Source organism: Homalodisca vitripennis, chromosome 8 (assembly GCF_021130785.1).
Source record: "Homalodisca vitripennis isolate AUS2020 chromosome 8, UT_GWSS_2.1, whole genome shotgun sequence".
Lineage (NCBI taxonomy): Eukaryota > Metazoa > Arthropoda > Insecta > Hemiptera > Cicadellidae > Homalodisca > Homalodisca vitripennis.
In genome coordinates, this window is record NC_060214.1 from 10380052 (window position 1) to 10394044 (window position 13993).

Here is a 13993-nt window from a genome sequence, read left to right on the forward strand (position 1 = left end):
TGAACCATTAGCCAACAAGCTGGACTTGCCAGAAGCGTCTCTGAACATTCACATGAAGTCTTTCCATTCATATTAACAAATGGATGGAAATGTTTCATGTCATAAAATGTAAAGTTTGAACCATTAGCCAACAAGCTGGAGTTACAAGAAGCTGGACTTAACATTGAAATGAAATATTTCCATTCATATTAGGAAATGTTTTATTAATAAAATGTAAATTTTGAACCATTAGCCAACAAGCTGGACTTGCCAGAAGCGTCTCTGAACATTGACATGAAACCTTTCCATTTAGATTAACAAATGGATGGAAATGTTTCATGTCATAAAATGTAAAGTTTGAACCATTAGCCAACAAGCTGGACTTGCCAGAAGCGTCACTGAACACTGACATGAAACATTTTAATTTATCTTAAGAAATGAATTCTAATGTTTCACGTCATAAAATTTAAAGTTTGATCAATTATCCAACAAGCTGGAGTACCAGAAGCGTCACTGAACATTAACAAGAAACGTTTCCATTCATGTCAAGAAATGGATGGAAACGTTTCACGTCATAAAATTTAAAGATTGAACCATTAGCCAACAAGCTGGAGTTGCCAGTGCACAGTGCCAATGGTTTGGCTCTGCCCCAACTTGTTGGCATTTCCGAGTGTCGTAATGGCCGTCTGTGCTGTCCAAAATCCGCTCGGATCAGTCGTAACATCCCTATAAAGATTTCTTCCGTTAGTAATTTTGTCTTGATATTATCTGGAATTGCACATATCTCTGTACACAAATCATCGCTTATGGACTATTGAAAATATCTGGGACATGTCCAATCTATCAAAGGGCAAACAGGTTAGGTTGTACAGAGATAAAGATTATAAACACTAAGTGGCTTTGTAATTAATTATATTTACAAGCTGTCGTGGGTTATTCAGTAACATCTTAGACTTATGAGTAAGCAATACTCTGTGGTAATTTCAATGTACAGTATTATACGTCGATTGGTATAATTTTTCTGGTTATGATGATGGTTTCCGTCTAGGGTAAAATTACAAGTTGTGGAGACTGAACTATGTTCTTATCCAGTAAAATTCAAGAGGGCTACTAGTTATCCCAGTATTATTTCAACTAACAATACATTTACATATTAAGGTATCCTGTCTACTAAGATCAAGTTACATTTTAAAAGGACCTAATGGTAACTTTGCCTGACAAAATGAAGAACTGATTTCTTCTCTCGCTTATTGAAACTGGCTATTGAGTACGTTTTATTTTATCCTATAATAATTCTACTTTCCAATTTGACTTATTTCTAGTTATTTTAAGTTTTTTACGATCATCACATGCTCTTTCTATTTATATGAAATAAATGAGTAGATTCTCCAAAATTTATTTATTGTGATAGTCTACTACATAAGGAGAGGTTTATTGTACTTACATAGTTAGATTAGCTTTCAGCACACCACCAATTTGTACCGTTATTTAGTTGTATTTTATATCATACATATTTTCGCAACTTTGTTGATATAAGTTATATCCGATGTTCTTGGAATTAAATTCTTGGCGGATTAATAACCTAATTGGCACGCGTATTAATGTTTTCACTCGAGAACTTGGTAGCTGCCGATCTTTGCTGCTAAATATACCTTGGTTGATGTTTTATTTGTCAGATTAATATAGACAATAGTGTGGTGATGTCCATCGGACGATACCACGTTATCATGGATCTTAAGTTGTCTCGATAAATTGCTAATACCGTCGTGAATTTGTTTTAGGCGAGTTTTACTTCAAGTTTCTAAGTTTGATTTTAAACTATGAGTACTATGAGCATTCATGTTTTAAATTTCTTCTAGTTTACTAATCTTCACTTTTTTCGACTACAGCTGCAATTTCGAGCCAAGATGCTGACGCCCGCCGCGCTTTTAGTCAACATCACTGTGAAGGGAAGTCAATTTTAAAGTTCTAATAATAATAAGTTCGAATGCAAAAGTCCAATAAAACATTTGAACTATTAGGCCCACGCCCTTGATATCATTTAGTTCACTATCACTCTATTTGGCAGCAACGTGACAATATATTATTTTATTTTTAACATCTAGAAACGGTGCTTTTATGTTTATTTGCCACACTTATACATATAAGTAAACTTTGCAATTTGATTATTAATTACTACGACCTCAGCGGTATCTAACCCCACGTGTTTCGTCCATTCGGTACAAATTATACAGCTATTGTACCTTGAACATCTAAATGTCTATCAATTTCCCATGTCATGATGCCTTCTCAATTCTTAAAGATGATTTTGAGTATTCATAGACGTGCATGACTGGCTCACTGAAACTGTCCTTAAGTGCTCATAAAAATTGCTTGCATCGCTCTCCACTATCGCATTTCCTGAGGCGGGAAGGCTGAGGAACAAAGACGTACGTTGCTGACAATAACTATTTGTCCACTGGCAGACAACCTCCAGACACGCCAGACAATCTCCAGACATGATGCCAGACAACGACGACAATAGCTCCTCTCGCCATTGTTGGATAGTAGTAAAGTGAATAGTACATTATGAACGGTTGTAATAAGTAGCGTGAAGATGAAGTAGGTGGAACATTTGTGGTTGGCAAAGTGCACGACCGTTGTGCTGCACAATGTACAAGTAACTAAATTGGGTGACGAATCGTATTCTCTCGAGCCTTATTCAATTAAGTTGATGGAACAAAATGTCAAAACCATCTTTTAAGATTCAACTTTAATGAAACTTTTTTAAGGGTTGAAGTCCCGAGCTGTTCATATTGATAATTTTAGCTAAGCAATTTTATGATACAAACGAAATAAAACTTGACCAGTTTTCTATTAATAGTAACAAACATACTGTAATTTCTCTTTTACCACTCTTCACCCGTTTTCCTACCATTTATGTTGGTGAAAGTTTGTGAAAATCGGGTCAAAAAATCACACAGACTTCGACAGATCCTTGTTTGGCGCCCACTCAAAATAAAACTGATCGGTACAATAGTGATAATCAGATCTACAGATGATTTTTCGTGAGCTAACTCAGGGCACTTGTTGCTACGAAATGGTATTTCGAGAACCCGTGTTCATGGAAGTGTAAGACTTCCTCTGACCTTCTGAGTGTTTCCCGAAAAGGTTTGACAGGGGTTCAGAAACAACCTTCGTATGGCCAAGCTTCGTTTCTAAGTTTATCGATACCTGGTCGGTGTAAACGATGCTTTTATGGATGAGTAAATTATGGCATGTCGATGTCCTGTCATCTCTTCTCCAGGTGTGATAATCACCTCTCACCAGTCAACTGACCCCCCCTGCCACCCCCCTCGCTCTCTCTCTCTCTCTCTTCTTGTTCCCGACTGACACAGAAACCTACAGCACTCGACGCTTGCCAGAGTATCGAACTGTGTATTCAGTCTCAGCCCTTGACAGTCAGCAAGTCTGGGAGTAGGGGTGCAGCTGCCCCCCGCCTCCACATCGATCCGCCCCTGTTATTGCTGGTCTGACCCTGAATTGCGTTTGCGAATGCCATGACCGGACCACTGTCGTAATTTATTGCAAAACCCATGTCATTTCATTGTCATCGTATTATGCAATGGAATTGTTTTAAAATTATATATGTCAATAAACTCAATTAAAAAATATATTATATCCACTGAAAGTAGATAAACTATTCTGGTTCTAGAATTATTTTAATTATATCTTGCTAAGTACCCTTTAAAAACCAGTGTTTAGCCTCAGCGAGACTTGTGAAAAACATAAGTACAACAAAGTAATTTAACAAAATCAATAGCTTATATTTACGCTACAAATATGCCTCTAGGAAATATTCCAATTGTTTGCTATAAACTCAATGAAAATTTTGCTCATAACTCCTAATTTTTTTAATGGGGTAAGTTAAGACATTTAAAAATATTTACAAATGTCACATTTTAAGAACGCACTTTACAAACGGAATTTAATTGGATCTGCCCAACAATTCGCTTTCAGATCCAATTAACTGGATCTTGTCAGAGAATCTGAATTATAAACCGAGATTTCTGGATTAATTATTTCCCACGTTTTCCACTTAGAGAACTGACTTCAGTTAAACAATCACGGAGATATTTTAATACATTAAATTACTAATTAAATTCTTCAAGAAAAACGATGATATAGCGATTTATGTCTTTTGGTATGCCAATCGCTAATTACTTTTGTTCGTGTAATCAGTAATAATTAATTGCCATGACTTAAATTAGATGCCCAAATACGTGATATTGTGCAAATAATACGAATACAAATATGTTTGAGGTTTAGATAGCTGACTTTAAAGCGTACAAAATCCGTGATTTCAACTGAAAAATATGTGCGATCAGTAGTCTCTCGATGCATCGTGGGAGTTGTGGAGAATTTAAATGAACCAGGAACAGTAAATCAATGTGCAGCGGCCGGCCGATGTATATTTGAGAAAAAAGATACACAAATAATAAAGCCACTGTTACAGAATTAAGAAAATTAATGATCAAATGGTTCTAATCGATTGCTAAAGTATCGATTGTCATTAACTGAACCAACTGCAAAGGTTATAAATATTTATATGTGTTAACACAACAAAATAATTTCTCCATTCCCCCATTCAATCAAATCATGAAAGTCAGAGTCAAGAAAGAATCTCAAGTAATAGTAGAGCATTATGTGTTGTCTCCCTGAACATGGTTATCATTATTACTTCTAAGAACGTTTGCAAGATTTATCTCTTCCGTAACACAGGTACTAATTCTCGGACAGTTGAATGCTTTGGAGGCCTCCTAAAAATGCTGCAAGATTATAATCCTTGCAGAAAATCTATAATTAAAGCCTAGAAATATTTAAACGATAATATTTTTTTAAATACATATATTTATAGACATTTTAAACTGAAGTGGCATCAACCTATTGAATTTTAAAATTATTAAGTTATGTTTTTATTTGTTTTACTAGTTTTCGATACTTTTCATCTTAATTTTTAAACACCAAATTTTAAACATCTAACTAATCAGGTTCAATAATTTATTTTTTGGATGCAGCTATTAAACCCAAGTTATCGATTATTTCATTACGACTATTTACAGAATGGTTATCTAGGTATCTATAATTTAGCAGCTCAAGTTAACAAAGTCTGTTTAGTTCATAGATAACAAGATGAGATAGGCATGCTATCTTTATGACGAAGAGATAATGGTACCTGAGACGTTGTCTTCTATTCCATTATTGACCATTTGTGGAAGTTTATGTAGACGTTTTCAAATACTCTGTACAATTGTAGAATATTGGAAATTAAAGAATTCAATCTGACACAAACCCTTTAAGAAAATGTGATATAACGCTCCTCTCCACCCTCGGCCTGTCCATGTGATAACTCTTAATAGAAATGGCCAAGAGACTAGAAACTTGATGTATAGGTTAAAATATAGGTTAATAAACTTGTTTCTCTTCGTCCAAGGTTATTATTTTTGGGGCCAAAATGTCAAAAGTAACGGTAAGAAATGACACTAAAATTTTTACATCGGTCTTATAACAATGATGGCAAGGAGGAAACCTCAGAATAAATGAATTTGCAGCAAACCAAACCCATTCGCAGAGTCCAAATCATACGACATTGTAACACATGAGAGTTAGTTGCTTTGTTGGTTTTGTAGGTAAGACATTAATTACGTTTTGTCAGTTGCTTTGTTGGATTTAGTGGTAAGACTTCAGTTATGTTCTGTCAGTTACTTTGTTGAATTACTTGGTAAGACTTTAGTTACGATCTGTCAGTTACTTTGTTGGATTACTTGGTAAGACATTAGTTACGTTCTGTCAGTTACTTTGTTGGATTACTTAGTAAAACATTAGTTACGTTCTGTCAGTTACTTTGTTGGATTACTTGGTAAGACTTTAGTTACGATCTGTCAGTTACTTTGTTGGATTACTTGGTAAGAAATTAGTTACGTTCTGTCAGTTACTTTGCTGGATTACTTGGTAAGACTTTAGTTACGTTCTGTCAGTTACTTTGTTGGATTGGTTGCTAAGTTACGTTCTGTCAGTTACTTTTTTGGATTGGTTGCTAAGACATTACTTACGTTCTGCCAGTTACTTTGTTGGATTGGTTGCTAAGACATTACTTACGTTCTGTCACTTACTTATTTGGATTGGTTGCTATGTTACGTTCTGTCAGTTACTTTGTTGGATTGGTTGCTAAGACATTAGTTACGATCTGTCAGTTACTTTGTTGGATTGGTTGATAAGTTACGTTCTGTCAGTTACTTTGTTGGATTACTTGGCAAGACATTAGTTTCGTTCTGACAGTTACTTTGTTGGATTACTTGGTAAGACGTTAGTTACGTTCTGTCAGTTACTTTGTTGGACTACTTGGTAAGACATTAGATACGATCTGTCAGTTACTTTGTTGGATTGGTTGATAAGTTACGTTCTGACAGTTACTTTGTTGGATTACTTGGTAAGACTTTAGTTACGTTCTGTCAGTTACTTTGTTGGATTACTTGGTAAGACATTAGTTACGATCTGTCAGTTACTTTGTTGGATTGGTTGATAAGTTATGTTCTGTCAGTTACTTTGTTGGATTACTTGGTAAGACTTTAGTTACGATCTGTCAGTTACTTTGTTGGATTACTTGGTAAGACTTTAGTTACGTTCTGTCAGTTACTTTGTTTGGATTACTTGGTAAGACTTTAGTTACGTTCTGTCAGTTACTTTGTTGGATTAGTTGGTAAGACTTTAGTTACGATCTGTCAGTTACTTTGTTGGATTACTTGGTAAGACTTTAGTTACGATCTGTCAGTTACTTTGTTGGATTACTTGGTAAGACATTAGTTACGTTCTGTCAGTTACTTTGTTGGATTACTTGGTAAGACTTTAGTTACGTTCTGTCAGTTACTTTGTTGGATTGGTTGCTAAGTTACGTTCTGTCAGTTACTTTGTTGGATTGGTTGATAAGTTACGTTCTGTCAGTTACTTTGTTGGATTACTTGGCAAGACATTAGTTTTGTTCTGACAGTTACTTTGTTGGATTACTTGGTAAGACGTTAGTTACGATCTGTCAGTTACTTTGTTGGATTACTTGGTAAGACTTTAGTTACGTTCTGTCACTTACTTTGTTGGATTACTTGGAAAGAAATTAGTTCCGATCTGTCAGTTACTTTGTTGGATTGGTTGATAAGTTACGTTCTGTCAGTTACTTTGTTGGATTACTTGGTAAGACATTAGTTACGTTCTGTCAGTTACTTTGTTGGATTACTTGGTAAGACATTAGTTACGATCTGTCAGTTACTTTGTTGGATTGGTTGATAAGTTACGTTCTGTCCGTTACTTTGTTGGATTACTTGGTAAGACATTAGTTACGATCTGTCAGTTACTTTGTTGGATTGGTTGATAAGTTACGTTCTGTCAGTTACTTTGTTGGATTACTTGGTAAGACTTTAGTTACGTTCTGTCAGTTACTTTGTTGGATTACTTGGTAAGACATTAGTTACGTTCTGTCAGTTACTTTGTTGGATTGGTTGATAAGTTACGTTCTGTCAGTTACTTTGTTGGATTACTTGGTAAGACTTTAGTTACGTTCTGTCAGTTACTTTGTTTGGATTACTTGGTAAGACATTAGTTACGTTCTGTCAGTTACTTTGTTGGATTACTTGGTAAGACATTAGTTACGTTCTGTCAGTTACTTTGTTGGATTGGTTGATAAGTTATGTTCTGTCAGTTACTTTGTTGGATTGGTTGATAAGTTATGTTCTGTCAGTTACTTTGTTGGATTACTTGGTAAGACTTTAGTTACGTTCTGTCAGTTACTTTGTTTGGATTACTTGGTAAGACTTTAGTTACGTTCTGTCAGTTACTTTGTTGGATTAGTTGGTAAGACTTTAGTTAAGATCTGTCAGTTACTTTGTTGGATTACTTGGTAAGACTTTAGTTACGATCTGTCAGTTACTTTGTTGGATTACTTAGTAAGACATTAGTTACGTTCTGTCAGTTACTTTGTTGGATTACTTGGTAAGACTTTAGTTACGATCTGTCCGTTACTTTGTTGGATTACTTGGTAAGACATTAGTTACGTTCTGTCAGTTACTTTGTTGGATTACTTGGTAAGACTTTAGTTACGATCTATCAGTTACTTTGTTGGATTACTTGGTAAGACATTAGTTACGTTCTGTCAGTTATTTTGTTGGATTGGCTGCTAAGTTACGCTCTGTCTGTTACTTTGTTGAATTGCTTGGTTAGACTTTAGTTACATTCTGTCAGTTACTTCGTACGATTGGTTTGCAAGACATTAGTTACGTTCTAGCAGATACTTTGTTGGATTCGTTGGCAAGACCTGTAAGGTCATTCGATTATGAGCGTATATAAGGGGAGGGGCTCAGAGGGCTCAAGGTACATCAGAAATGTTTAAATACAAACATTAAAATTTACTCAATATTTATTTTAGGCTATTACACATCTTTACGGTTTTAAAACACACCAATTTCTCGGGAAAATTGTTCAGGCCCTAATTTTAAGGTATTTTATGCCTCCTAAACCACCCCGTGTGTCAACCACTTTCTATATACGCCACCGCCTTCGATACTGCATTTTTTAGTTTTAGTAGTATCTAATACAACTGCTTTATTGAGAGGATTACAGACGACCGAGTTATCCGTTACTCAGTGAGTTTCGAAATTCAACAAAATCTGGATTCCCTCACAACTCATTCGCTATTAAAATTATCACGGTAACGATATATTTCTACCTTAGAAGAAATTCCTCCATCGATATCAACCCCAACTCCTTTGCATAAAATTGATTTTTTTTGCGAAGAAAAGATTGTGGAGTGAAATGTCTAGGATTTTTTTCTAGACATTTTCTAATTGTCCAGGGACACAAGATATCAGTAACCCTAAGTTTCGAGATCTGCAATCTAAATGTCTTCCTCAGGTGGATAACCAAAATATAACATGATTACAATACATAGCGGGTGTTACTAATTTCTTGTATCGCTGAATGAAATAGTTTGTGAGCGTTACAATGCCAAAGGGCTCACGGTTCATATACCACATTACTTATACTTTATAAAACCTCCCAAACTAAAGCTAATGTCAGTATCCACGCTGATCATAATATCAAGTGATAATATATTTTTCGAAAAGTGGAATATGCTGTATTCCTTATTTTGTACTAAACATTTCAATGTGATTCACTGTACAATCTCTTATCTAGCTGTAGTAATCTCTTAGCTAGCGTTACTAATCTCTATTCTACCGGTACTAATCTCTTTTCTAGCGGTACCAATCTCTTATCTAGCTGTACTAATCTCTTAGCTACCGTTACTAACCGCTTATATACCGTTACTAATCTCTTATCTAGCTGCACTAATCTCTATTCTATCGGTACTAATCTCTTATCTAGCTGTACTTATCTCTTATCTAGCTGTACTAAAGGCTAATCTACCATTACTAATCCCTTATCTAGCGTTACTAATCTCTTATCTACCGCTACTAATCTCTTATCTACATGGACTAATCACTTATCTACCGTTAATAATGTCTTATCACCGTTACTAATCTCTTATCTAGCTGTACTAATCTCTTATCGACCGTTTCTAATCTCTTTTCTAGCTGTAACTAATCTCTCATCTAGCTGTAATAATCTCTAATATAGTGGTACTAATGTCAAATCTATCGGTACTAATCTTTAATCTATCGTTACTAATCTCTAATCTATCGGTACTAATCTCTTATGTATCGCTACTAATCTCTTATACAGCTGTACTAATCTCTTATCTACCGTTACTAATCTCTTATCTACCTGGACTAATAGCTTATCTACAGTTACTAATCGCTTATCTACCGTTACTATTCTCTTATTTACTGTTACTAATCTCTTATCAACCGTTACTAATCTCTTATCTAGCTGTACTAATCTCTATTCTATCGGTACCAATCTCTTATCTAGCAGTACTAATCTCTTAGCTACCGTTACTAATCGCTTATCTACCGTTACTAATCTCTATCTAGTTGTACTAATCTCTTATCTACCGTTACTAATATCTTATCTAGCTGTACTAATCTATATTTTATCGGTTACTAATCTCTAATCTAGCTGTACTTATCTCTTATCTAGCTGTACTAACCTCTTATCTAGCTGTACTAAACGCTTATCTACCGTTACTAATCACTTATATAACGTTACTAATCTCTTATCTACCGTTACTAATCTCTTTTCTAGCTGTACTAATATCTAATCTATCTGCACTAATATCTTATCTACCGTTACTAATCTCTTATCTAGCTGTACTAATCTCTTATCTACTGTTACTAATCTCTTATCGTGTTGTAGTCGTGTGCGGCGACCACAACCTGAGCTGTTACCAGTGTACTCGCAGCAGCAACGTCCAGTGCGGGCCGGAGAGTCTGCTGCCTTGCGCCTCCAACCGGGATCGCTGTGTCACGCAAATTACTAAAGACGGTGAGAGATAAATAAGGACTCTGTTTTTATTTTTCCCCAATATTTTAATATTTTATGTATTATTATTATATTTTCCAGCACTCTTGGTTTTTCTGGGGTGACTAAGGTTACGTAATTCGTGTCATGATTTCTGTACTAACCCTATCTTTTTTGGATAAGGTCTGAGGAATCTCTAGGAAGTGGGATCCATGATATTGCTAACTCATTTATATTATAATTAAAAAGAAAACTGTTGTATCGTAAAACAATTTTACAATTTTCAGTTTTGAGTATCGACTCAGAGTTGAAAATATTTGTGTTTTCCTATAAAAACTTTACTGTAGACATGTATGAATTGTCCAACTTTAATAAGGTTTGGTCCATAAGTTTTTTTTAGAATGTCTTGAAAAAATGTGAAATTTAAACTTTTTATCGATGTATTAAAGGAGGAAGAAATATACATTGTTTCACAAGCTATAAGTATGAATGTAGCGAAAAACGGTTCCTCGCGGGAACGCACGTGTATTTATGTATACAGGGTGTTTGAAAAGTATGGGTCGTCGTATTCTGATGCGGTAGGCGGCATTTCACTCTACCACCCAATGTGTGTTCACTGACTTTTATTAATTAGCAAATTATGTTATAAATTTATAACACAATAATTAAAACTAAAAAACATCGGTATGTAATGTGTTTTATTTATGTATCAGAATACGACGATCCAGTCAGAAATGGCAGCGCATAATGTACTTCACAATGTGTACCTAAAACAACCCGCCATTTCTGATTGAATAAACCTTTTGAGATGCGGTTTGCGGCATTCAACTCTACTAAGTGAGCTCTTTCAAATGAGGTATCACTCGACCCATGCTTCAATTTAAGATTTCAATGTTTTCCTCTGTGGGGCCGTCCCCCCATGGTTGGCATGTCATGGTAATAGCAAGGAAAAATAGTTTACATAGCCATATGACACTGTGCAAAGTTTAAAGATGTTATCTCCTATGGTTTTTAAAATATTAAGCCGTACCCATACTTTTCAAACACCTGTATAAGACCAATTTATAATCTATTCCAAATTTCTAAAGAGATTTTGTCTTTTGTGTGCTATCGGTCTCTAAAAATTTCTGGATTTTGGAATCTCAAAGACATCTTTTTTCGATTGTATCAAAGCACACTCCGTTTTACTTTAATCCAAAAAGGTATTTGCAATTAATAAAAAAAGATAGGACTGGTTACGATCTAAAACTCTCTATAATTCAGACTGTTTCTAATAAAAATTTATAATTTTTCTTGTTTTAGTTTATTATATTAATCATTAAAGTTCCTACTTTGACGGAGTGGAAGAGCTCCGAAACGTGAAACCCAGGCTGCTCTCTTATTCTGGATCTGCAAAGAGTCCAGAGCTTACAGAAGCTGGGAACTCCCATATGCAGGACGCTTCCAGGATGGTAATTTATAATTAATTAATAGGGCGGGAAATTTTCACACGAAAAGAGGCTATAGTCTATAAGGCAGCTCAGGTATTATCAGAGACTAGTAGGCCAAAGATGGCAGTGGTTCTCTAGAGCAGTAGCATCCATTGTTGTAAGCTCTCATAGAACGGATATCACTCAAGACCTAAAATGCCAGTGAATCCAAAAATTGGGATATCCAAGATTGGGGTGTCAAATAGTCAGATTTTTTTCCACAGATTTAGATAGAGTTAGAATTGGACGAATCTTAGGGGCAGGTTCACAACGAAGATAAAGATAACATTATTATTTAATTAATGTTCTGGTTGGTTCTGATGATGTAATCCTAGAAATCTGATCAAATCCAATGAATTTAATCTTAGTTGTTCTTCTAAAATTGTTCGGTATTGTAACAATCTAGAAATTAACTGTACAGATTGTATTATAATATTGTACATATTTTTGGGAAATAAAAAAATCAATTCAATTCATTCATTTTTTCTCAAAAGCTTCTAGAGCCAGAGATGAATCTCAAGTTCAATGGTCCTAGATTTTAGCCGCCATGGATTTCCCCGTACCCGTGAGTTTCAAGAGGGTAGGTATCTGGATCTATCTTAGAAGTGGAAATATGTTTTATAGCCTTAGGATTTTAGAGATTGAGTTGTCTTAGAAGATTGTTTACAATAAATATGAGGTTTTAAGGGGCTAAATGATTTAGTACAACATATTACAAAAATGCAGCGAGAATATACTGCCGTATTTTGGCTAGTGAGTCCAAAAAACCTTGTTTCTACTGAAATCACGTAAATTTCAAATTTGGAACACTTGGAACGTTATATGATGGTTACATTAAACCTTGTTCTATGTGTTCTAAGGTTTAGTTGTATCTTCCTTTAATATGATGACACAGTAGATGGTATTGTTGGTAAGATGGTAAATGTGTATCCCCTTACCTAATATCCTCCCGCTTTTGGAGGATAAACGGAAAAAATAAAATAAATACTTAAAAACAGTAACTATCGTTGTTTTGATTAAGCAAACATTTCTTCCTTTCCACCCACTGTGTCTAAGAAATTATCCCACAGAACAGTTTTCAGTCCTTAGTTTTAAGGTCATAATTGTTTAAATTGCTCTGCACATTCCTGCTCATAGTTTCAAATGAAAACTCTGCAGAGGGCGGGCGGGGGTAAATGGAGGTCTTTATTTCCAAGAAACAAAGCGCTCATCTGAAAATAATATCTTCAGTAGTTCATTCACAAGATGCTAAACCACCGCGACTGAATAAAGCATTTATAAAGCTTAAGTAAGCATTTATAATTTCTAATGCAAGGGTAGAGTAAAGTGGTATTTCTCCCCCTCCCACCCCCTCCTAACAAAAGAGAGAGAGAGAGAGAGAGACCTCTTCATTACGCCTTATGTTTCTACTTCTCGAGCTCAATCAATGTTTCAATGAGTATTTCCCTTTTGATTGCTCATTTACGGAGAGCCTAATAGATTTATCTGATTGGGAGACAGTTTATTGATTTTGCAACTGTAAAAATCTACTGCAAACTTTGCAATAAATTTAGAATTTAATTCCTCAAATGAGTAAGGAAATTCACACCGTTAAAGACCTTTGAAATTCTTGATTTGTGCATTCATGTTTGAATGTGAGTTTGTATAATACGTTTCAATCTGTTATTTAAAAAACAATAGATTCGTTCTATTTTTATGCAGTTAACGGTCTTATAAATGACAATATCGAATTTCCCCAAAGTCGCTACGCCTTTTTTTGTTAAAATTTAGTAGTAGCAGTATCCATGCTTGGGCTTTTCATTGCATTAGAGCATTTATAAAAATTTGCATTTAAGATAGCAACGCAATTGTTTCTTCAGATCTGCGATAAAGGCTCAGTGCAAAATATTACAAAACACACAACACAGAGAAAGGTTTTTGCTGATAGTAGTATGAAGATGAAGCTCCCATCGCGGTACATCCTGAAACATGTATCCAGTGGCAGTGAAATAAGAAATAGTCAGAGATTATTGGATTCCTTAAATTGATTTTACATCAATTCAGGCATTTTTGAGATACGTGGGGAAATATTTCTCTTAACAAAACTGACAACACTAGAAATG

At 35.0% G+C, this 13993-nt stretch overlaps 1 protein-coding gene across 2 annotated transcripts in view; it reads left to right on the top strand.

Moving 5' to 3' along the window:
• The window catches only part of LOC124367281, a 149211-nt gene that overhangs the window by 87314 nt on the left and 47904 nt on the right, over positions 1 to 13993 (top strand). Inside the window, exon 2 of one of the 2 annotated variants that reach the window (XM_046823988.1) lies at positions 10318 to 10446. The exons of the other annotated variant lie outside the window; for it this stretch is intronic. Within the exon in view, the coding sequence (XP_046679944.1) occupies positions 10318 to 10446 (129 nt within the window). The remainder of the gene's footprint in view (positions 1 to 10317; positions 10447 to 13993) is intronic. 2 annotated transcript variants of the gene reach the window in all.